Below are 26,803 nucleotides of genomic sequence, written 5' to 3' on the forward strand. Positions count from 1 at the left end.
TCACTACCCCTTTGTGGAAGCAGATTTTTCTTACTCTCCAGTAAATTGTCGCCTGTGTAGATGGTCTATGGTGCGATGAGTGCTTTCTTAATAAGGGGGCTGAATGGCTAGAGTACAGAACCATGAGGAAGAGTTACCAAATCACGTTAAAAATAAGTAAAATCAGGTAGATTTATTCTGAATTCTCTTGTTCTTAATGTTTAAATTCCTTTAAGTTTTATAATTTTATTCACATTTAATTTTTGCAGTTCTGTAACTGGTTTTTCTACAATTTCTTTTTGGTTAAAGTAATAAGAAAGAATAACTAGATTTTTGTATGTAGATTCAACATTAGTTGGAGATTAAGGCTGGTGCTTCATAATGTGTGATAACAGATGGAAACTTAGGGAAAAAATGGCAATGTCATTTCTTTCATTGGGTTTCATGATGCTGGATTTCATCCCAATGTCCAAAGGCAAAGAGGCACATAGCCCAGTGCTCTTAAAAAGCTCCCTTCTGAAAGCAAACATCTGTTGTGTGTTAATTGAGCAAAGATAAAATAGGGAAGGAAGGACTGTTAGTTCCCTAGGTACTTTATTAGTGCTCTCTACTATTCATATCCGCAAAGAGGAAAGTGGGAAATACGTATTTCTATTGTCATGAAAATTAATATTAAAATTATTTGACAATGTTTTGTCTCCCTTTTTTTCTTTTATTTTCTGAATTTTATTTACTTTTCATTTTACATATTTATGGGGTACAGTTTGTTGTTTCAATACATGCATATATTGTATAATAATCCAATCAGAATAGTTAGCATATCTATCACCTAAACATTTATCATTTCTTTGTGGTTATAATACTCAAGATCCTCTTTTCTGGCTATTTTGAAATGTATGTTACAATGTTATAAGCTATTGTCACCAGTGAGTACCTGGACTTATTCTTCCTATGTAACTGTAACTTTGTAACTTTGTACCATCCTCCAGCCTTTCCCCGACTCCTCTTTCCCTCTTGTTTCCCTGTCTCTGGCAAAAAGGATTCTACTTTCTATTTCTATTTTTTTTTCTTTTTAATTTAGTTTTCTTCATTGACCCATGATAATTATATATACCTATGGCATGCAATATGATATTTGGATGGTTACAAATTAAATACCCTTAACATTTTGTCACACATCTCGATGAGAATATTCTACTCTGTAGAAAGAGATTCTCTATAATTGTCTTTAATTTCAATAAAATTGGATAAGTATCTCTTTGCAAGATGACACAACATAAACACTTGCTATATGGACATCCCAAGCATCAGCTGAAATGCGGAGGTGTTCTCTCAGCTACAAATATTCCACATGATACCGTGGCTTTAATTCTGCAGTTGCTATTGTACTCTGTAAAAATCCTTGATATTAGTCCCTCAAGGCATAAATTAAGAAGCACCAGCATTGTAGGATGTCAGGCGCTTCATTCCTACTGGTCATGATGATGGTTTAATTTATGTAAAAAAGAGAAGAGAAGAAAAGAAAAATAATTCTGAGCTGAAAATAAATTGTTTAATAGAATGCTTTGTATATAAATATTAATCATCACATAAGATTATCTATGTTGCTGCATTTTAAAGCAATGCCAATACTTATCAGGCTTATTAAGGTATCAATGCCCTTAAATTCTTAAAGATTTTATAAGTTCATCACATAGAGACAAAATGATGAAATGTTATAGATTCAAGTGGTCTAATAATGTAAGATAACATTCTTAAGAACATTGGAATCACTGGATGTATTTAATTACCTTAATTCCTTTGTAGATACTCTAGAATTAATTCTGATTTAGCTTAATATACAAGAAATAAAGCAACTAAAATGCATGTTTTACTTCTTTTTATATTTAACAACTTTATTAGTATCTATTTCATATATCATAAAATTTACCCATTTGAAGAGTTTAATTCAATTCAGTGGGTTCTAGTATAATGATGGAGTTGTGCAACAATAACAATAATCTAATTTTAAGATATTTCCATTATTTCAAAAGAAATTCCATATGCATTAGCAGTCATTTGCCATTCTGTGCTTGCCCCAGCCCTTGGCAATCACTAATGTACTTTGTTTTTACCTATTTTGGGCATTTCTTATAAATGGAATCATAGAATAATATGTGACATTTTTTGACTAGTTTCTTTCACTTAAAATGTTGTTTGCAAATTTCATACATGTTGTAGCATGGATCAATACTTCATTCTTTGCATGGCCAAATAATATCATTGTAGTATGGATATACCACATTTTGTTTCATTTATCAGTTGATGGGTATTTGGTTTTTTTCCCCACTTTTTGGCATTATTTTTGTGTAGGCGTATGTTTTATTTCCCTTGGAATCGCTGGATCATATGATAACTACGTTTAACTTTTGAGAAACTACAAAAATTTCATAGTGGCTGTATCATTTTACATTTTTATAAGCAAAGTTTGATGGTTCTATTTCTCTACATTCTTACCAACACTTGTTAGAGTCCATCTTTTTTGATTATAATCATCCTTGAGAGTGTGAAGTGGTATGTCATTGTGATTTAGATTTGAATTTTTCTAATGACTAATGATGTTGAGCATGTTTGCATATGCCAATTTGCATATTTTCTTTGGAAAAATATTAAGATTCTTTGACCATTTTCTAATTATTTGAGTCTTTTTTTTTATTCTGAAGACAAGTTCTTTCTAAAACACATGGTTTACAAGTATTTTCTCTCATTTCTCTTATTCTGTGAATTGCCTTTTCACTTTCTAGATGGTATCCTTAGAAGCATAAAACTTAAAAAAAAAAATTTGTATAAGTCCACTTTGCTTATTTTGTTATCATTTTTACTTTTGCTTTTGGTGTTGAGTATGTTGCCCGATCCATTGTCATGAAGATTTACTTTCATGTTTTTTTCTGAGTTTTATAGTTTTAGCTCTTACATTTAGGTGCATAATCTATTTTAAATTAACTTCGGTGAATTGTGTGAGGTAGAAGTTCAACTTTATTCTTTTGTTTGTGGACATCTACTTGTTCCAGAACTGTTTATTGAAAAGATTATTATTTTCTCATTGAAATGTCTTGGCACCTATGTCAAAAGCCAATTGACCGTAAATGTAAGAGTTTCTTTCTGGACTCTGGACACAATTTTATTCCATTGATCTATTTGTTTATTTTTATCCCAGTAAAACATTGTCTTGACTATTATAGCTTTTCAGTGTTCATTGAAATTGGAAAATGTGAGTTCTCCAACTTTATTTTTTTTCCTAAGGTTGTTTTCATACTTTATTTATTTATTTATTTTTGGTTAAGAACATTGAGCTTTATCACAGACTTACCCACATGTGTTCCCAAATAGAAAGGAACACTGGCACAAAAGCACAGTCACTCGGAGGGATATTCTGGCTTTCTGTCACTTAAGATGACAATAAAGGCTTTTGGGAAGTAAATGGTCAAAACATTGGGAATGTAGTTTTTCATCATTCCAATTACAGTAATGGTCCAGTTAGTGAAAACTATCTCCAAATTGTTTCCAAAAAATGCAATTATCTTAAGATGCAAATCTCTCAAATCTGAATCTGTGTCATTCCATACAGAATTACTCAAATATACCAATTCACTTTTAATCAACATTGTGTTGCTTTGCCCCCCACGGATTTGTCACCCCACTTCCCCTGAGTGATGGAGCCACAGAGGATTACTCAAAGCCCATCTCTTCTGAGCAGTGAGAAGCCCTGAAGTTGTTAACTTCCTTGGAACCCTCAAGCAAGAGGCATCCCTTTCATTTGGAAAATTAACCCTGAATTAGGGCTCTCTTCCTGCATTTATTTTCCAGACCAGGAAGTTACAGGAAGAGAACATAGGTGGGGCTATAGTTTAACAATATAGGCTGGTAACTTTCAGTGAAACAAGCCAGATGACATTCCAGTAAGGCAATTAAGTGGTCCTATCAACAAAAGCTTGATCTTAGCAAACATTCCTTCTTATAGCAACTTCTCAGTATCTTTACATAACAAACAGTAACTAGTCTGTCCTTGAGCCAGCAACCTTGCTGTGCCACAAATCTTTATCTTACACCAGAGACTTTAGAGCCTGAAGAAAATTTCCAGTCCTCTGCAAAGTCAATATTTGAAATTTCAAGGCTTTAGAAAACCAGACCCTGTGAAGTACATTTGCTTTAAGAATATTCCACAACATTGCACCTCTTGCTCTAAAGTGTTTAGAGATCAAATTATTCAGTCAAGATAGCCTCATACAACTTTCAGTAGTCCTATATCTACAACAACTGCATTGTTAATATAGCTTATTAAAAAAGTTATAGTTTTTAGACTTCGAACATCAATAACTGTTTTAGCAATGCATTTATCCATTGCTATCTTGTTTAATATTTTCTCAACATTTTAATAATCCATTCAGTAGACAATGATGCCACCTACTTTAAATGTAAAAATACTTGGTATGAATTTAGTAGCCCATTTTACAAAAGCTTGAAAATTCTATGAAATTCAATAATATATGTATAAAATATAGGTTGGTATGGAAACCACATAAATATTTCTGGCAAATCACAGCTATCCTCATGGGTTACAAGACAACAGGACATTTTATATTAGAAGATCACATTTTAATTTTGAATACCTTAGTAATAATTTCTTTGACCCATCAATTTAAATCATCCAATAATTTTCATAGAAGCAGTAAAAATGATATTATACTGGAGGACCTGATTATGATTATGACTTTGAAAAATATGTAGAATCATGTTACACATATTATATCTTAGCATTCTCTCAAAAGACAATTACTTTCCACCTGAGTTCTCCAAAGAGTTTTAGTAGTCTCCCTATTAATTTCAATGATTTTTATTTTTTCCAGGTGAAAAGCTCGTGGTGATATAACCCTTACCAAAGGGGCTCATAATATTTCAATTTAAGTTATAAATATCTGTGCAAAACTGTTGGGAAAATACAGGAAAATGGTCAGGGCCCGTCAGATGTTCAGAATCTTGCCGAGCATTTGATGTAAATATGCACATGCACCCAGGTGTTCTTTGGTTATTGTCTAATGTAATTGCACACATGCATCCAGGTGTCCTGGGTTATGGACTTGAGTATAAAGGACTAACCGCTCTGATACACGGTGCTTCTCTGGATGCTCTGGGAGACCACTAGGGCGGCTGCTCCTAGCTCTGAATAAAGCCTAATAATTTTTTACTCATGGCTTCCAGGACCTTTTCCTATCACCTAACTCGTAGACCTGTGTGTGAAGGGTTTGTGACCCCGTCTGTACAATGGACTCAAGGGGTCTGTGAGCCCTAGCTTTACAAAAACTTACTTTGTACTAATTATTTTTACTCAGCAAGTTGTCAGGCCTGCTCATTCTTTACAAAGTTTCTGTGTTACACGAGTGGGGTTTAGAGAATTTGTGAACAGAATACTTACCTGAATTTATGCCATCATTCCTCATTACTGTAATCAAATTCCAAGCTGGACAGATCATAAAGACACCCCACAGTAGAGGCCCTAGAGCAGAGTTGGAGCAGATTGGTCAAAGGGACTTGCCAGAATTTCCAGTGCTCAACTTGTCACTTCAAGTTCCATGACAGAAATTGATCCTGTTCTGTTGCTAATGGAAAGATGTATCAGAACTGATTATTAGCTGTTTTCATGGAGACTTAGAAAAGCACTTATAATGATAATAAAAATGGTATTTATGTGTTGTGATCTGCAGCATCAACAAACTTTTTTGCCTATTCTTTGTTTTATTATATTTATCTTTCTTTTCAATGATAGAGATGAGGATTTTCTAAGAATTATAATACCTTTTTAGATGAAATCATTGTCCCCATATCACTAAGATTAAGATTATAGCAGGATCCTTGCTACATTGCAAGTTTGATATTCTAAGATGTAGTTTGTGTTTTTCTTGAGTCATAAATTTTTGGGAATCTACCCAGATTTCAAGCAGACTGCCTGGGGCCTTACCAGAGTAGCAATAGGAACAAAGCAATTATTCTGTACTCACAGTAAATATTGAATTGGATTCATCTGGCATTCTCAAAGCTTTAGAATACTATTTACATAAAATTTTTCAAATTATGGCCTACTTGCTTGGCCAAGATTTTTAACAACAGTGGAAGTGCATCTGTTGCTTTAGCTTATCCAGCATCCACTTATTTTTTTTTAATCAAGTGAACACTATTCCAGGCACTTGAAATACACACATGAATAAAATGAATACCCTTCCTGTATGAAGTTTGCTTTCCAGTGGAGAGAGGCAGAAGACATTAATATATAAATTGTCTGTTAGTAAGAAGTATCAGAATTCTTGCATTGGGGATGGGCTGAGGTATTAAATATGGTGTCTGGCCTGAGCTTTGAGTAAATACATGAAAGATCTTAAAGAAAATGAATCATTCAGATATCTGTTGAAAGTAGGTTCCAAGCAGAAGGAACAATCAGTAAAACCCCTTGATGGAAATCAAATAGAGAAAGCAAACAGATAATATATGGCAGAGTACTGTCTATTGATGAAGCTATGTGTGTCTTTGAGTAGGTGAAAGAGGCTGGGATCTGGTGCACATGTGGAGGGGGACAGGTTAAATTCATATCTGTACCCATACACATATGTATATATTATATACACATCATACGTGGCTGCAACACTATCAAGAGGCTCACAGTTTATGAGAGAAAGAGACAGAAAATGATGAATATAATTTAGCTTAAGTTCAAGGATAAAGGTAAATAACAGTAAAGTGGAGTATCTACTGCAAGCTATAATCATTCAGACCAAGGCAATTGAACTTCTGCATCAAGTGTGTTCCAAGAACTTAGCCGCATCAGTATCACCTGGGAGCTTGTTGAAATGCAAAGAGTTTGAGTCCCACCTAAGACCTACTGATAGAGTTTGGATATGTTATCCCCAAAACTCATGTGGGAATCTGATCCCCAATGTGGCAATGTTGGGAGCTGTTTGAGCCATAAGTGCAGATCCCTCATGAATGGATTAATGCTCTCCCTGCGGGCGGGGGAAAGGTAGTGAGTGAGTTCTTGCTGTATTAGTTCTCAGGAGAGCTGGTTGTTTATAGGACCCTGGCACTTCCTCTCTCTTGCTTCTTCTGCAATGTGATCTGCTTGTACCCGCCAGCTGCCTGCTGCTTTCTGCCATGAGGAGAAGCAGCCTGAGGTCTGCACCAGATGCAGCTGTCCCAGAATCATAAGCCAAATAAACTTCTATTCTTTATAAATTACCCGGTCTCAGGTATTGTTATAGCAACACAAAAACGAACTGATACACCTACTGAGTCATTATTTGCATTTTAACAAGATCCTGAGGTGATTCATAAGAACATTGAAGTTCAAGAAGCTGATCTTAAAGGATTTTAAGAGTAAAGCAGTGGTTCATTCCAGAGAGAAAAGAGAACGTGAACACAGGCATGAGGGAAGAGAAAAAATAAAACACCACCACCACCGACAACAAACCTACCCTGTTGTGTGCAGGAAACTATAAAAAGTTCAGGGCTGCTGGATGATATAACAAAAACAGAGATTACCCTGGTAGGAAGTGATCTGAGAGAGAAAATTAGAGAATTTATGTACCAAACTGTGTACTGAGATTCATCTTGTAGGAACTGGAGGCTACTGAGGGAATGTTTCAAGTAGAGGGGTATGGTCATAATTGTCTTTTAGCCAATTCCTGAGAGATCCACGTGAGAGATCGCGAAGGCCTGGGTTACACCATGAGCATTGGCATTGCTCTTAAAACATCCTTAAGGTTAATTTAAATGTTCATTATTTGTTGTTGTAAATTTTTAGAAGTTGGTACAGATTTTTAAAAATACCAAAATGTTTAAACAACAAATTCAGTAATAACACCACAGGCAACTCCCTCAGTATTTAGGTAGTACAGTCAGGCCTCCGGATCTGTGGGTTCCCCAACCTGGATTCAACCAAATGCAGATTGAAAATATCTGGAAAAACATAAACAAGAAACCCAACAGTACAACAATAAAAATAATAATACAAATAAAAAAGCAATATAGTATAACAACTATTTATTTACATAGCATTTACATTGTTTTAGGTATTATAAGCAACCTACAGATGATTTAAAGTATATGGGAGGATGTGCATAGTCTATATGCAAATACTACAACATTTTCTGAGACTTGAGCTTCTGAGGATTTTGGTATGGAGGAGGTCCAAGAACTAATCCCTCACAAATACTGAGGGATGACTCTATTTTTTTTAATTTTTATATATAGTTTTACATAAGAAATGTCATACATTACTCGAGATTTTGTAAGATTTTTTTCTCAAATAACATAAAAATGGCATTATGAAATCTCAGTAAACATTTTATTGTCTGCAAAATGTTCCATCAGAATAATAGCGTATAATTAAACATAATACTTTCAGTAACCATTAAGGTCAATTCAATTTTTTCATGATCATAATGGAGTATATTTGTGCAAAAAGAGCTTTTTGTGTGTTTCTGATATTTTTCATAAATCTCAATACATAATGAATAAAAATGAATATTTTAGGACTTCAATTTCAAAATGCCTTACAAAATTTGGTCCAATTTATATTCCCGCCATTCTCATCATTTTAATATTATATAACTTTTTTCCTGATCATTAAAAGTACATGCCCTTTATTTAAAATGAATTGTACAAAACATATAAAGATAAAAATTGAAAGTACCCATAATCATACCTGTCAGAGATGATCACTAACTTTTTACTTTATTTCCCTTCAACTTGTTTATCTAGTCATATGTTTTATATTCATCCCTATACAGGTATGATTTGCAAGTATGTACATTTACACACTAATTACATATATTCTATTTTTTAATACACAGATACACAAATGTACATTCTGCCACAATGTGGTCCTTGTGTTTCTAATAAACACACCTTAAAGGCATTAACTGAAAATTGTTTCAATTGAAAATAGTGGAAATTATTTCTTCACATATTTCACAAATGTTTATCCATAAATCTTGAACATCATTGAGTGATTCAGCATTTGATTACACCCCGCTTTTTTATTAAATATCTAGAGCTCAATCTTTTCCTCTCATCAGTTGCTCTATCATACATTTTTATTCACTTTATCACTTGTTGCTATGGTAGAGGACAGAGCCATTCATACGATGCCACAGAGGCGTACTTGTGCTCCTTGCAACCACATGTCACCTCCACCGTTCAAATTCCATTTTCTAGTTTTTAGACCTAGAATATCTAACTGAAGATAGAAAAATACATATAGACTGCACATATATATTTTACAATAGTGAGATCATACACTATGTGCAGTTTAGAGCTTGCATTTTTTTTTTTTTTGGAATTAACATCATATAGTAAACTACATTTTTTTTTCAGAGTTATTTTGTGTCTTGTGTATTACTCTAACACAGATACTATTTCACTGATTTGGAACATGTGTGCTTTGTTTCTGTTATTTTTCTCTCATAGTTTACACACTGAAATAGACATCTTTTAAGTTTTCTGCATCTTTGATTATTCTGCCACTCTTGGTAGCATTAAGTATTATTATATTGCTGTTTTAGATTTGTTGATATTTTAATTAGGTGACTATACTGTTATTAATTTACACATGTAAGTTTGTTTAAATTTTCTAAACTTTATCATATACTCTACAATATTTTGATGTGATGTAATGTCTCAACTGGCTATGAAATTCATGATTATATATTTGCTCTTCCATTTTATTAGTTTGAAATTTAGTTATCTAATACTTATGAACTTATTTTTGCCATTGTTACTACTAGTCTGCATTCCAAAGAAGTATGGGTAGAAATAAAAACAAAACTTTGAAAATTCACTTTTTATAGCATTAGTAGAGGAAAATATAGCATTGAGTAATCATAGAGTAGTAATAGATCTATATTTGTTAATATTATAGTAAGGTTTATTTCTATTCTCTAATCCTAAAATTGTCTGAAATGTTTTCATCAAATCTGGAATCAGCCTCACTTTATTTTTACAATTGAATCATATTGCCGGGTCTAAATTCTCTTTATTTCATTTACTCTATTACATAAATCTTAGAACTTTCATTTGAGGAATACTCATAGAATATTCGAATTTAACTGACATGAAATAAGATTCTTTGTGAAATATATGGAAAATAATATATGTATACTGGTTTGTTTTTAAATTGAAAAACCTTATGAAGAGTTAAGCCTTAATATTTTGTTATCATTCATTCTGTTTTGCTTGTGTGGTAGAATTATCTATATCGTTATTCGTATTATGCCAATATATTTCATTTTAATATCAAAGTTCACCAATCAAAGTAATATAAATATAAAGCTATTTATTTCCTGTATTTCTATTCTTGAGTCTTTGAGGCATATTCTGTCTTATAAAGATTCAGATTAGATGCAGATTTTTAAAAAATGTGCTGACTTTATCAGGATTAAATTTGACTCTGTGACTAAGTTTTTATCAATCTGAAGGTATTAAAACATCAGTTTAGTCATTAACAAGATCAAATAAGAATTTCCTGAATCAGTTGATTGCTGTAGTGATTGTACTTTCTACCTGCAATCATATCTGCTGGTTTTATTGCTCTGTGGTAGAACTGTGTTTGATCAGTAGGGTTAAAAAGTGTCAAAAAGTTTGTGTACCTCAAAATTGCCTTCTTTTACTAGCATGAATGTGGAAAAATCAGTCTGCATATCTTTCAAAACTTACTGCTATGTTATTAAGCTTAAAAAAAAAATGTGTCCCTAAGAGGTTAAAGTAAACTTTTAAAAAAAAGTATCAGTAGCTTCTCTATCCTTTTGAATTTAATTTTCTAAACCTGGGTGAGGTAGGGGGGATTCGAGAGCCTACAGGGAAGAAGCTGGAAACTGGAGTGCTGAAGGATCAGGAAAGGAACGGCCTGAATGGTCTCAGTCATTACATTTGCCATCAGGAAGGGGAGGAAAGCAGGCTGAAGTGTTGGGGGGGAAAAATCAAGGCCCAAAGAACATGCAAATTTATAAATATGGAATTCACTGTGTTTTATATTGAGCCAAAAAAAAAAAAAATGCCCTTAACGCATGTAGGTAGCCAGTGACAAGGCTGAAGTGGATCTTAATTCTATTAATAGAGAATCACAGCTGCAGTTATATATCAGCCCACTTATAGTAAGCTGTCAGCAGATACTCAATTTGTGTCAGTTACATTGAGCTTGCAGGGCCGTCCTATTGTTCGTTAAGTCATTATCAGAATTTCTTCGACATTTTGTCATTTATAATTCTCTATGAGTATCTCTCACAGTTACCCTGACAGTTTATCTAGGATATATGGTTAGTATGACATATGCTTATTGCATATGGATTTGCCTGCTACATTATGCACCCACTTTTATCACTCTAGATTACTTCTCTTATCATCTTTTCCTAGAATTCTGCAAAAGTCTACTTACTTTGTCTTCCTGCTTCCTGACTGAACCCCTATAATCCATTCTCCCACTCTGTGGGCAGTGTGATTTGTCTAATGGTTAAAGCCCTTCCATTCAATTTAGAACAAAATCCCAAGTCCTTCCTATGTCCCCCAGTTTGTTACAGTAGCCTGGAGTCTGGCCTAAATATCCCTACTTAATTCAGCCTAAATATCCCTACTTAATTCAGCCCTTTCCAATTCTGTTTATTTACTCCTTAGGGTAGGAAACTTAAGCTGATGAATTCCCCTTGGAATTTATCACAAAACATTTCTACTTAGTTACTTTTTTTTCTTCTCTCCTCTTCTTTTTTTTTCATCCTTTTTTTTCTGTAGCAAGCCAATTGCTTAATTAATATGTATATTTACAATATGTGATGATCAAATTGGTATTATTAGCATGTTCATCATTATAAAACTTAATTATTTATTGCGTCCCTTACCCAATTTCTCCCTAAACTCCCTCCCCCTCTCCCACTTCTAGTAACAATAATTCTGTTCTCTCCTTCTGAAAGTTCAATGTGTTATTGTGGTTGTTTTTCCTTTCCTTTCCCTTTTCCCTTTCCTTTCCTGGCTCCCACTTATGAGTATTTCTCTTTCTGTGCCTGGCTTATTTAACTTAACATAATTTTCTCCAAGCTTATACATGTTGCTGTGAATGATAGAATTTTATTCTTTTTTTTACAGCTGAGTAGCATTCCATTTGTGTATCCACTTGTCCATTGATGGACGTTTAGGTAGGTTCCATATCTTGGCTATTGTAAATAAAGCTGTAGTGCACATGGAAGTGCAGGTATCCCTTCAACACTATGATTTCCATTCTTTTGGGTATGTATCCAGCAGTGGGATTGCTGGATCATGTGGTAGTTCTATCTGTAGTTGTTTGAGAAACCTCCATACTGTTTACCATAATGACTACGCTAATTTATAGTCCCACCAACAGTGTAGAAGAGTTTGCCTTTCTTCACATCCTCACCATCATTTGGTATTCTTTGTCTTTTTGATAATGGCTAGTCTAACTGTGGGGAGATGATGTCTCAATGTGGTTTTGATTTCCATTTCCCTGAGAATGAGTGATATTGAGCAGTTTTTCAAGTGTCTGTTGGCCATTTGCGTATCTTCCTTTGAGAAATGTCTATTCAGCTCCTTTGCCCATTTTAAAATTGGATTATTTGGTTTTTACTGTTGTTTGAGTTCCTCGTATATTCTGGATATTAATCCCTTGTTGGATGTACAGTTTGCAAATATTTTCTCCCATTCTGTTGGTTGTCTTTTCACCTGTTGATTGTTTCCTTTGCTGTATAGAAGCTTTTTAGTTTGATATAATCCCATTTGTTTATTTCCTGTTGTTGTTGCCTATGCTTTTGGGGACTTACTCATAAAGTCTTTGCCCAGTACTGCATTCTGAAGTGTTTCCCCTATGTTTTCTTCTAGGAGTTTTATAGTTTCATGTCTTATACTTAAGTCTTTCATCTGTTTTCAGTTGATTTTGGTACATGGTGAGATAAATGGGTCTAGTTTCATTCTTCCACACACAGATATCCAGTTTTCCCAGCACAATTTATTATATACCATCCCAATTTGAATGTCAGAGCTAAGGCAGCAAGGGCACATATGACTTACTCATAAATCATCAATTCTTAGGTATATAACATTTTCTAACCAAGTATGAAAGGAAGGAAGGAACTAATGGAGGACAGAATGAAGGAAGGTAAGGAATGAAAAAATTAGTAGTTCTGTTTTTCAAAGACCACATAATAAGGAAATCATAAAATTCTATTTTAATAAGTTATTAAACTATATATTAAGTACTTGGATTTCAAATATAGGATTGAATCTATACCAAACAGTACTGGCAAATGAACAATTTTAAAGACAGCAAAATTGAAAGGATAATTTTAGATTTCTAAAGGTCAAATCAGCCTTATTTTCCTACCCTAAAGCTGCCAGTAATATTAAATCACAATTGGAGAAGATTTAGTCACAATATTTTCTCAATCCTGTCCAATCTGTCTTATCTAAATGACCACTACTGCATTTACCAATATCCTTCACAGGGCCCCAGCATCAGTCCCCTAACAGGTTTACCAGTTTCTGCTTTTTCTCCACCAAAATCAGGGTTACCTTAAACAGAAACCAGATTATATCATTACCCTGTTCAACATCCTAAATTCATTTAGGAGTATTTAATGACATCACTCTGTTAGATTATGGGCCATTAGCCCACTGAATCATTTTTAGGGGGTAAGTCTTGGGAGTTTACTCTTAAGAAAAATGACAAATAATTTTAATGAAAATAAACTTTTGAAAGAGATTTTTTTTTTTTTAAAGTATAGCTTGAAGATAACGTATCTCCTGTGACATCTCATGGCAACTTTACAGAAATGCTCCTGTTCCTACATAAACCTTAGAGTTTTCTGAGAATTTCTACAATACACCCCAGTCCTTTTCACATTTTATAAACACAGGCATTAACGAGAGAGTTTGTGGAAAATATAGTTGCCTAAGACCTACTCCTGAGACTTTAGTTCAGAATGTCTGCTAAGGGGCCCATGAATGGGAATTTTTGAAAACATTACAAATTATCCCATTTAGTAGATGTCTAGTTTTTAAAAATAAAAAATAAAAGCAAAAGCAAAAACAAACAAAAAATCTCTAATACTACACTGAATTAATAATTTAATGATAAAATCTATCTCTATTTGGATAGAACTCCTTCCATCTTTTATAAAGCAAGACATTCTGATTTCTCCCCAAATAATGAAAATATTAAAGGCTATTTTCAAAGAGGCAGAAAATAGTTTGAACACCTATTTTGCTGAAATTTTAAAATAACTTTTAAGTACTTATAGGATTTAAATGGACTCTAGTAAATACTTTTGTAACATTAATCAAATAAAATAGTGCTATTTGTCTATTGATTTGAATAAATGAGTTCAGTTAAAGTATAATGATTAAAATCCATAATAAAGATAACACATTAACAAATACATGTTATATTAACAAATGCAGGAAAAAACTAGAACTGAGAAATGTAGATGACATGTAAAAATTTTCTAATTTAACATTTATCTATGTGAAATGGAAAATAAAAAAAGTGAAGTCTACAAAGATGTGTGTGAGTTTGAAAAGGGAAAACTTTTATGGTAGGAAAATAAACCTGAATTATCTATATAAAAGTAATTCTATTAGCTGTATACGAACTCAAAAATTGTGGATATCAACAAAATGTGGGTAGTACTAAAAATGCCTGAATGTTTGAAATTCAGAAATATGACTAGCTAATATTTGAGTTTTTAGATGACATAGTTTAACAAAATGTTCATTCCATGGGCACAAATAATTGATTAAAGTAGTTTATAGAATGGTATTTCTCCATGTAGGTATCAAAAAAAAATAGCTATTTCCTTCCCTGGTAATAGTAATAATTTAACTCTATATTCTTTTTTCTAATGTTTAAATTGATTTCACTTTATACTGGCAATTGGAATCTGGTTTCATCTTCAGCAGCGACTTGACTTTATATATAGTTAGTAAGATTTGATTATTCTTACAATTTTATTAAATACTAAGATTATTAGTTTTATTCTGCTATAGTGTCAAAGGTCAGCAATCTCCTTGATGGGAAAAGTGATATTTTCTTTCTTGAAGATTTATGTATATGGAGATTTACATAAAATTTCGAACTATTCAATTGAAGGAACAAAGTTGCAAAAAAGTACTATAGAGAAGAAAGGGCAATAAAATTATCTAAACCCCTACTCAGGCCAGAGGAAAACAACTTGGCAGGTTAGCAGTTAAAACACTTGGAGGAGATTTTTTTTTTTTTTTTCCTAAGAAGGGCAGTTCAAAGCCAAGGCCTCATGTTCAGGGCATGCCAGGGCCCACTGCCTAAATTTACATTTCCAAAAATTTGATTTTGTCTATGAACCAAGGGTTGATACACATGTTACAGACAGATTCATACTAATTCAAGTCACGAGGTTTGTACATAATTTCAATTTGTTAGCATACAGGGAAAATATCATTTCAATAGGATTGCATTCTCATGTGTGCCACGCTTGCTGAAAACTTCTAACTTCTGAATCTACCAATCCTGCTTTATTCCAGTAATCACCTTAGATTAAATGTTACTCTTTCTGTTTTTTTTCTTAATGGATATTCTGCTTTAAGGTGATTTTCACATTATAGGTGTTATGTATTCATCTTACTGCATTAACATTCCCAGTCGGGATGATACCATCACTGTGTAGCCAAGAATCACCAATAACAGCAGTACTCAGAATGACGCTAGACTTTAATTTTCACTATCCTTTTAGCAAAGCGAGTTTAGATTGGTTAACATACACTAGATGCAATATACCCAGTTCCACACAATGCATTCTATATGTATTATTTTACTTCATCTTCATAAGAAGACTGTAAAATAAGTACAAACATTTTAAAGATGAGGAATCTGAGAGTCTGTGGATAAGAAACTTGCCTAAGATACAAATGGGAAAACTGTAACATGAACCCTAATTTTTTTATTTCAAAGCTTAGTGATATATTTTGAAATAAAATAATGTTTATTTTCAAGTAATTTTTAAAATTTTAATCAGAAAAAATACAGACTGATTTTTAAGAATACAAGGAGTATTCAGCAAGTTGTAAGTTTTAATAAGATGAAAGTTCACTTAAGAAGACAATTTAATTACTATATATGATAACGGAAGTTAGAAAAAATAGCTTAGGTTATTTTTTTTGAAAAATAATTTTAAAATTTAACTTTTAATACCATAGCATATACAATTACTAAAAAAAAATCTAATAAAATCTAGGGCAAAGTTTCTAATGAAAAATGATAATATTTAATTGAGAGACTTTAAGGAAGACCTAAATAAAAATTAAAAATATACCATGTTTATTGGCAAAAACATTAAATTTTGAAATGATGTCACATATACTTAAATTATTCTATAAAACTAGTGAAACCCCACATTAAGTACAAATAAGATTCTTCATGGAATTTGCTATGTTGTTTCTAAAATTTATGAAGTATTAAGAATAACCAGGGTATTTATGAGGAAAAAGAGCTGGAGAAAGGGCACTTTCCCTATTGTATATCAGGATTTATTTTATTATATTTTTTTAACGGTTAAAAGTGGAGAAAAGAATTTTTTGTCTTGTCATATTTTTAAAATTTATTCATTAATATATATATATTTTTACATTCTAAGATGTTACAGAGCAGTTCGTGGGGGGACAGGATAGGGGGAGAAAAATAGGGTGGGAGGAGGAGGAAAGAGGGGGGTCTGTTTGAGGCCCATGGAAGCCCCCTCATTCCAGGAGGGGAGACCAGGGAACTTCCAGCAGCAGCTTGTTCATTGCTGGGCTGGATGCAGATGTCAGAGGGTTGTGGCTGAAGCCCTCAGCTGCCCACTGCCCTGGCTCGGGAGCCCAGAGTGTTTCCAGTGGTGGCTCAGTGGTCGTCGCTGGGCTGATTGTGGATGTTGGAGGTATATCAGGATTTATAAGGAAGACTATAGTAATTCAGACAGTGTGTAGGGCCAAAAAATTAACTGAAAAAAGGGCTCATTATCAGACTTTAAAATAGGAACTTTATACGTAGAATATACAGAATTTTGACATATGACAAATTTAGTATGTCAGATCAATAAAGTCTATTCAATATATGCTCCTATGCATCTAGTTAACTGTGTTTTGATACAAAAAATAAAATTGTATATGTATATATATATAAATATTAATGCCAACTTGGTCAAAATATAAATAAGTGCAAAACTTGAAAAAAATTTAGTTGAAAATACAGATTAATATTTCCCCAAACTTAGAGTAGAGAAGAAACATTTTCAAAAACATCCTCGAGTGAGTTCCAACTGTAAGAGAACATATTAATATATTCCATCGTTTAATAGAAATAATAGTTATTATTCAACCAAAGATCTGTTAAATGAAATGAAAAACAAGTTATAAGTGGTGTACACTTGTGACACTTACAACTGGCAAGTATTAGTATCAAGATTATAACTTAAGATGCACAGAAAAAAAGAAAAGGAAAAATGTCAAAATAGAATAATCAGAAAACTTGAATAGGCACAAAGAAGAAAAATATTAAGCCAATAAAATTATAAAGAGGTATTGAGCATAATTACCAATCAGGGATTGGCAAAAGTTTTAAAATCTCATAACAACAAGTGTTAGCTAAGATGTGCTTAAACAGAATCTCTTATGATTGCTTTTGGGAGGTGAATTAGTAAACAATTTTATAGACATTGGGCATTTTCTTGTAAAATTGAACATTAAAAAAGTATAACTTGACAATTCTCTTAAGTATGTCTCAGGAGAAAATTTTGCACAGATGCATCAGGAGACATATATACATTTATATGTGATTCATATATTCATGAATGTTCAGAGCAGCACAGGGCTGGAAACCCTCTAAACGCTCATGGACAGGAGGGTATGCATATATATTGTGGTATATTCATACAACGATATAAAACAGAACAATTAGACTACAGTGACAGACATCAATAAAAATGAGTCTTACCAACTGAATTTAAAAAGCAAGTCCCAGAAGATGACATTCAACATGATACTCATTTGTTTATATTTAAGTTAAAAATAACTAAAAGAAAATAATATATTATAATAATACATATAAACAAACTTATTTTATATATATTTAGTATATATACTTACACACACACACACACACACACACACACACTTAGCATATGTCATGATAATAAAAACAAATTCCATTACAGTGACCTATACAGGTAAAGGAGGCAAGGATAGAAATGGAGGAAGTGCATCTGGATAGAAGAAATTGTGTCACATATTCTAGAGTTCATTTTGATGTTTATTTTATTACTGGATATGTGCATTAATTCTAACATTGAAAATAAATGGACATTTCCATATATTCATGAATATGTATAAAGGAAACTCACACATAAACTAATAAAAAAGTCATGCAAGGAATGAAGGAAAGAAAGAAAGAAAAAGACCACAACAATAAGTTGAACTTTCAGGAGAGAACAAACCAAAGGATGCTAGAGATCGGGGGCAGGCAGAGAGGAGGGTTGGAAAGTGATACGTCAGGCAAAGGCCCTAAAGCAATATCACGATTTGTAAGAATGAATATGCTAGTAATAAATAACTTTTTTAAAAAGTCACGTAAAACATGGAGCTTGTTTTTTAAAGAATTTCTTTATTTCAATTATATTTTCTTATTATTAAGGGCATTTTTTACTGAGAGTGAGATTGGAAAGGTACAGCATCTCATAGATAATGAATTCTCTTGTTTGTTTATTTGAATTTATTATTTTTAAAAAATTTAATTTTGTAATTGGGAAGGAAAAATTATACATATTTATGATGTACAACATGATGTTTTGTTATCTGTGTATATTAAGGAATGACCAAATCAAGCTATTTAATAAAAGCATTACCCTACATACTTATATTTTTGTGGTGAGATCCCTTAAAATCAACTACTCTCTTAGCAATTTTGAAGTATGTAATACACTGTTATTAACTATAGTCATCATGATGAACGTAGATCTCTTGAAATTAACTCAAATATTTTTTACTTTGCTTTCAGCTTGATGATTCCCTGAATCAGATCCGTAAGCTCCAGAGATCTCTGGATGAACAGAAAGAAACAAATGAAAACCTAGAGATTGAACTGAGGCACTTACAAAACCGGTGATTATCTCATTTATTATTCTCATTTAAGGATGGGGTTGTTTAGTAAACATTTGGTTCATGCAGGTAATGGCTTAAGACAGGTATTTGCCTCAGTAATTTCCCTACCAAATATTGGAAGCTAAATGTTGTTTCAGTTATATCTTGCTGTGCAACAAACTATGCCAAAACTTAATGGTTGAGAACAACAATAATTTCCTATTATTCAAGATTCTGTGAGTTGGCTTTTGCTCCATATGATACTGGCTGGAACACTGCTGAGGCTGCATTCAGCTGGGAGCTTGGCTGGGGCTGGGATTTCTAAGATGGTTTCATGCATATGTCTGAATTGGCTGAGATGTCTGTGTCCTGGGCCTTTCACTGCATTTAGTTAGTTTCTCAACATTCACTAGTGCAGCCTGTGCTACTTAAATAGCAGCTAGTTTCCAAGAGGGTAAACATTAATTTTTAACTTCGCCCTCTAGATTCCTGCTTGCCCTTTCAGTCGTCCTTCCTTCAGGAGAAATAGCCGTGTTGGCTGCTTGTTAGTTCTCTTCTCACACATCCTGAATGCTGGGCAGGCAGAGGCCTCTGAACTGTGTGTGTGTGTGTGTGTGTGTGTGTGTGTGTGTGTGTGTGTGTGTGTGTGTGTGTGTGTGTGTGTGTGTGTGTGTGTGTGTGTGTGTGTGTGTGTGTGTGTGTGTGTGTACATTTGCTACCTTACACTTTCTAAGTGTACAGTTCAGTAGTGTTAAGTATGTATTCACAGTGTTGTGCAACCAATCTCCAGAACGTTTTCATCTTGTAAAACTGAAAACATTTATACCCGTTAAACCACTCTCCAGTTTCCTTCTCCCCAGCTCTGTTTCTATCTATAAATTCAACTCCTTTAGATATTTCTTATAAGTAAATTGTATAGTGCTTTGTATGTCTTATATCACCTGGCATAATGTCCTCAAGTTCATCCATGTCGTGCTTGTGTCAGGATGTTCTTCCTTCTTCCAGTCTCCATTAACAATTTCTCCACTGCATTTTCAGCTGCTATTAACCCTCTCTACCTGCCCCTATGGTTCCTAAACCAATGCCTCATATTTCAGGTTTTTATTATGGCAGCACCTCATTTCCAGGTACCAATTTCTGTTTCAGATATCTATTGCTGCAAAATAAATTACCTCAAAACTCAGTAGCTTAAAACATTTATCACTGTTTAATTAACCCAGTGTTTTCAGTTTTCTGGGTTTAGATGGGTGGTTCTCCCACTGCTTGTGGAGGTTCCTGGGGTCATTCCTGCAGCTGCACTTGACTGGGAGACCTCCTGGGGCTGGAGGCTCCAAGATGATGTCACTCACAGGTCTGATTCCTCAGCCGGATGAAACATCTGTGAGAAGTGGTGGTTGCTGGCTGGGCCTCTCTCTTGTTCCAAGTACCCACAAAGTACTCAGGAGTCAAGCTTGTGATTCTTCATGTAATATTTACTTTCAAGAGGATTTCTGGGAGTCACTGTGCCACTTCCAGATTCTACTGGTCAAAGCAGGTTACAGGACTGCCCCAGATTCCAGGGAAGAGGACATTTATTCTGCGTGTTTATGGAAGAAGCCATATGCACATATAGGAACATCCTAGGAGAAGCTGGCATCCATAATGGCACAAAACTCGCCACAGACAGCAACGTGAGCAAATCCTGCTCAAAGGAAGACCTCAGTTATCAGCCCATTGGCAGGCACGCCCATATTGGGAGAAAGAACAGCTCAAACCTTTAAGGAAAGTTATTCCTAATGGACAGATAAAAGTGGCAGGGTTTGTGTGCTTTTTCATTTTTTGGCAACTTGTATTGATTTTTTTGTTGTTTGATAAAATCATGTTTATCATGATGACTTAGAAGGTTTTTAATTGCCTTTTACTTCACATATTCCTACAGCTAAATCAGAAGATAGGCTTTGCTGTTTATTATCTCTGTGACCTTGAGCATGTTACTTATAATAAAACTATATAATACTCCAAAGACTGAATGAAATAATATATGTGAAACACCTGGTAACAGTAGATGGCAGTAGTAAATGTTCAACAAATATTATTTATCTCATTGTACTTTTCAAAAGATAACTTCCTTCAGAGCAAATAAGACAGTAAATTTTCTTTGCAAAGGGGAAAGACACTTCTTAAGAAATATTAGAAATGCCTCACTCACAGAAAATTTTAAAATTGTAATGAAGCTTGCCCTTGACTTCAACTACTTAACCTTTTATTATGTTTTCTTACCTTTTGTTGAAATATCTCAAAAAATATACCTTCTACTAAACATCATTTTATACTAATAATCCTGACATCATGTACTTGACAATTGTACATTAGGCTTAAAAAATGTCAGGAACACAACACTATGACATAAAAATAAAAACATTAACCAGTAACAACAGCTGAATTTTTATCTTTAAATGTTCTTGTCTTTCATTTATGGAAAATGGTCAGAACTATATATACTGCAAAACTCCCAGAATAAAAGGAGATGGAATCTAAATATCTTAATTTTGGTAGAATTGACATTTATAACCACATTAAAGAAGAATTCTCAAAATTGTTTTAAAAATGTCTCTTTCTGTTAATTATTTACTTGTTATATCAACCAGTTCTAAATATATACATCTTAAAATTGAACAGTAGTAACATAGGCATAGTTTATATTAATCAACCTAAAGAAAAAAATATTGCAACATAAGTTTAATTAATATTAAGTGTAATTTAATATTCAGTATTTAATACCTTATTGCAAAGTGCCACAGGCTTTTGTAAAAGGTGAAGAAATATGTACAGAAAATAGTTTGACTTTATTTATTCCTCTGTTTTCAGTAATGCCTATCTCATTACACAGCTCTTACAGAGGTTAATAAAAATGCATGGAAGAGAAGACGTATTAGACAGTTGATTCTAAATGACTGTTGAAAATACTGTATTGTCTACAGATCCCAAGAAGAGCTGGTGCACAGACTTTAAAGATTAATGTAAAGCTAACATATATATTGTGCACATTTCTTTCCAAAATGTAAAGGCCTTCTGGGTCTTGGCCTGGCCTGGCCTATCCCAAGGAGTAAAAAGGTAGTCTGTGACTGGTGTGGGGAATGAGATAATCTCCAAAGCATTCTCACCTCGATAGGTGTAACTCTCCTTACTGTGGCTGAACTTTGAGTATATCACACCAAATGGAGTAAAAGGAATAGGCATGGTTATTTCTGACTTTAATACATGTTGGTTTTACTAACATGATCTATTTCTAAGGAACACATAACATTTTCCTTCCCATTACCTATTGTTGTAAAGTTGTTACTATTTTCTGAAATCACCTTCAAATATCTGCTTCCTATATCTTCAAATGAAGGCTAAGTTTTATGTTCATTTCTGAACATAACTAATGTGGCAACATTTGAAAATTTCTACTCTCATTGAGGATGATTCTGCTAGTTTGAAGGGAGTAATTTTTAGAAATGTGATCAATACCTTTATATCTACTATGTTTAACATCAAAACTAATAAGCCAAAAAGAGACTTTTTTTCAAAGGCAGCTGTATCAAACCAATCTAATTATTTCAATAGCAACAGCTTGGCAAGTTTAAATAGGAAAACAATTTATATATTGAATATAATAATGTTTTTATTTTGACCTGTAAAGATCTATTCACAAGAGGAATGTATCTCATAATTAAGTGTATTCTGTTGAAAGAAATGCTGCAGAGTCAGTCTTGAGCCGTAATTACTGGAGTGAGGCATCAATCTATGGCAGAAAGTAATGCTGGAAAGAGATTTGTCTGAAGTAAGCTAATCAATAGCCACATTGATGACCTGGATAAGGAAACAGAGGAATAGCAAATTTATAATGTTAAATTATTTTGTGTTAGAAGAGAAGTAGAAATGAAAAATAGTCCTAAAGGAAGAGAATGTAATATTTTAGGAAAAAATGTTAAAGACTCACATAATAAAACTTGACAGTATAAGACAAGACTGCTGAAGCACAAATATAATATTAACAATGGGTCTCATATTTTTCTCTATGATCAGCATTATCCTACCGCTCTATGGGGTAGAAATTGTTATCTACATTTTACAGGTGAGAAACAGTGGCTTTAATGAGTACATGATTTGATTAAGTGCCACATGCATGTCTGTGGATTATAAAAGACCCTCTCCTTTATTAATGTGTCAGATTTAGAGAAGAGAGTGTCTGGAAACCTTCAGACATGCATAAGACATTTAAGCAAATCATTAATCTTTTGAAGTCTCTCTCTTCTCATAATTGGAGATATCAGTATGTGTTATAAGTTTGCAGCCATAATTTAGTGTAAGCTTATTGTGCTATTTTGAAGAAAGTCAACATGATTCATGATTATTTTGAGGTTTAAATTAAGAGGACAAAAAAAAAATATGAGAAATACACACAAAACTGTTTTTTCAATGGTCATGGATTTACCACTCTTTTATTTATTCATTCAGTTTAATTTGGATTTCTTTAATATTTAAGATTGGCCATGTTTTCTAGTTCTGGTCACACCAAATGAAAATAATCTCCAGAAGAATGACAATGATGCGTACGTTTGAGAATATTTCCATAAAGAGGTATTAGAAGGAATTAAGGATCTATTACTTTTAACAGTAGCTGCAATTTGATTATAAAATCTAATAAATAAGTTTTGTTCAGAGAAAAATGTTGGGCAATCCTCTATGGCAAAAGATGACTAAGTATCAGCATATAACTTAAAATTAAAAAGTAAGAAATTGGGCTGGCCCGTGGCTCACTTGGGAGAGTGTGGTGCTGATAATACCAAGGCCACGGGTTCGGATCCCATGTAGGGATGGCCAGTTGGCTCACTGGGTGAGCGTGGTGCTGACAACACCAAGTCAAGGGCTAAGATCCCCTTACCAGTCATCTTTAAAAAAAAAAAAGTAAGAAAGAAATCTATTTTTAAAGTTAAAAAGTAAGAAAAGGAGGAAACTATATTCCAAATGAAAGTAAAGCAGGGGTTGAATTTGACATGTAGAGTTACAGATCATTATTTCATTAAAGCCGTAGACCTAAGGTCTAGACATGTTAGTATAAGAAAATATAAGAAACAATGTTATTATGTTTTCCAATCTAGAGTAGTTAAAATTTTACATAAGCTCTGACTCAGTTGCTAGAAAAATGTGAGGTTAGGTCTGGTCTCAAATCTTGCATCCTTAAAAAAATTCATACTGTAACATGTACTTCAACGTATTTAATCAGTATAGATTTGTATTTATTTACCAACTTATCATACTCCTTGAGTATGCTCTCTCCATATCTGATTTTCCTTTATTTTTTCTTTCTTTTTAAAATTGTAATTTATTTTTAATTGTACATATTTGTGGGGTACACTGTATTGTTTCAATACATGCATGTGAGCTACAAGTTGGGATAAATGGTGAGATAATAGTATTCAGATGTGTAAATTGTAATTTTCTGAATGAGCACATTAGTATCCTGCTATACATATTATTCAGTGAGTTGCATAATAGTAGATATCAATTCTCTTTAGCTTGCTTTTAGGTCTATTATTCATTCGTTGTAAATGATTCGATAATAGCTCAGAGAATATTGTGGTTGAACGGGACTACAGTTTTTTTTACATTGTCTTTAATTAACTTAATTTCCCTTGGTATGAAATATAGTTTGGACCAAATTTTCTCATCTTAAATGTGGTATATAAGAGTGACTTCTTTAGTTGAACTATTGAGTAGAACTTAATACTTTAAAATTTAGTTTAATGGTGAATCCTGTGGTTGTATGATGGGGTTAGTGTTTCCAGAATCTGACTTACCATTTAGAAAAGAAAAAAAAAAATATTTGGAGGAAGCTACAAAATACACACACACACACACACACACACACCCCACAATCCCCCAGTGTTGAACCGAGATATTGTACAGATGTTAGTAACAAAAGAAAAGATAATTACTGAAAACATAAGAATGGCAGTAATTATTTCTTATGAAGGGGAAAGAGTAAAAACAATTTCAGGGGCTCCAATAACTCAGTGACTCATAAGATAGGTCAACAAATGCTTTGTCTAATTCTGAGATGACTGGATGTTTCTTACAGCAGAGATTCAGAAGAGCATTATTAAAGAAGTGTAAAGTGGCATTTAAGAACAGGAATTTCAGAGCTGAAAACACAAGTGCCTTTGTAATAGCAATGTGCATTTCCTGTTGCCTCACTTCACGGAGGATAGGATTGCTATTAGCACACCTGTTGTGTGTGGATATCAAAAACTGCGACATCGCTATACTTTGGAAATGTTGCCAAATGCCCCAGTTTCAAATATTGGAAGAGGTCTACAATGAAAGAGGTCTACTAATTTCTATAAGATTATATTATTCTATTGATACTTGTTTAATGTGAGAAACTTATAGTCTACTGAGAACTATAAGTAAGCCTTTAATTTAGGAAGGATTCCTAATTTCTCTTACATGAAATTCCACTTAGTTTTTAAAATTCAAAGTTCATGAAAACTACAAAAAAGTAGATAAGAAAGTGTATAGTACATGTTATTTTGACTAAATTCTATTTGGGGATGACAGTGACCTTTGTGATATTTAAGACACCTGTAAGATGGTATCTAAAACATTAAATACTAAATATTATTTTTCTCATTACATCCTAATGAAATTAAAAGTTTGAACACAGTACATGGGCCCATGAGCCATCTACATGTTTATTTAAATTAGTAACATTAAAAACAAGTAAATCTGTGAAACTGTGTATAATTAGATAAATTTTTAAAAAGAATCAGTACCAAACCATACAAAATTAAACTACAAGTAGATTAAAGAAATATTAAAAGGCAAAAGTAAACAGTGAAGGTATTATAAGAAAATGAGGGGGTTTTTTTGGTCTTCATTTTGGGGGAGGTTTTTTTAAGCAAATGCAAATCTCAGAAGCTATAAACTATGACATGTTTTACCTCATAAAATTTTATATTTCATTTTAATCAAAGGTTCATTCCCCAGAGACAGCTGCTCTTAAGATGTTAGGTGCTTCTGCTGCTTACTCTCATGTCCTATATTACATGCTTTTCTTATTTTTTTCTTAATATTATCTCTTGAGAACTCATTACACCCATTGAAAACTTAACTCTTAGTCCACCACAACGTCCACCACTCACCTCCTGTTTCACCAGGCCAGTATAGTTTATACTAAATTTTTGGTTAAATAAAATTAGATTTTCATGAGAATGTTAAGATTCTTTACTGCAGAGCTTAGAGAGCACTGTGATTAAATGTTCTATCTTGCACCTGTTATATGATTTTTTTCTTTTTAGTCACACCTATTTTTATTTACTTATACTACTTTTCTATGGACCCATCTATAATTTTTTTCTTCAGACTCCTTTTATTACTGAATACATTAATTCCAAATGAACAATTGTTCTTGAAAAACTAATTGGGAGTTATTCCTGTTTAGACACAGGTCTTTGATTTTGGGATTTTCATTTACCAACATTTGTTTTTATTTTTTGCGCTTAGTTATCTGTTTATTACAGTATATCACCAGTAATTTAATAAAAATTACATTAGGCAAGGTAAATTTTTCAATTTGAGCTCTTTCTTGTTTTCTTTCTCTCTCTTTTTAAATATTATCTTCATGTTTTAC

General features: G+C 33.0%; 1 protein-coding gene across 1 annotated transcript in view; it reads left to right on the forward strand.

Annotated features, from left to right (window-relative positions):
* Window positions 1-26,803, forward strand: part of CCDC102B (coiled-coil domain containing 102B) — a 301,210-nt gene that overhangs the window by 249,592 nt on the left and 24,815 nt on the right. The window contains exon 8 of the mRNA XM_063077429.1: window positions 19,064-19,167. Coding sequence (XP_062933499.1) covers window positions 19,064-19,167 — 104 coding nt within the window. The remainder of the gene's footprint in view (window positions 1-19,063; window positions 19,168-26,803) is intronic.

Source organism: Cynocephalus volans, chromosome 13 (assembly GCF_027409185.1).
Source record: "Cynocephalus volans isolate mCynVol1 chromosome 13, mCynVol1.pri, whole genome shotgun sequence".
NCBI lineage: Eukaryota > Metazoa > Chordata > Mammalia > Dermoptera > Cynocephalidae > Cynocephalus > Cynocephalus volans.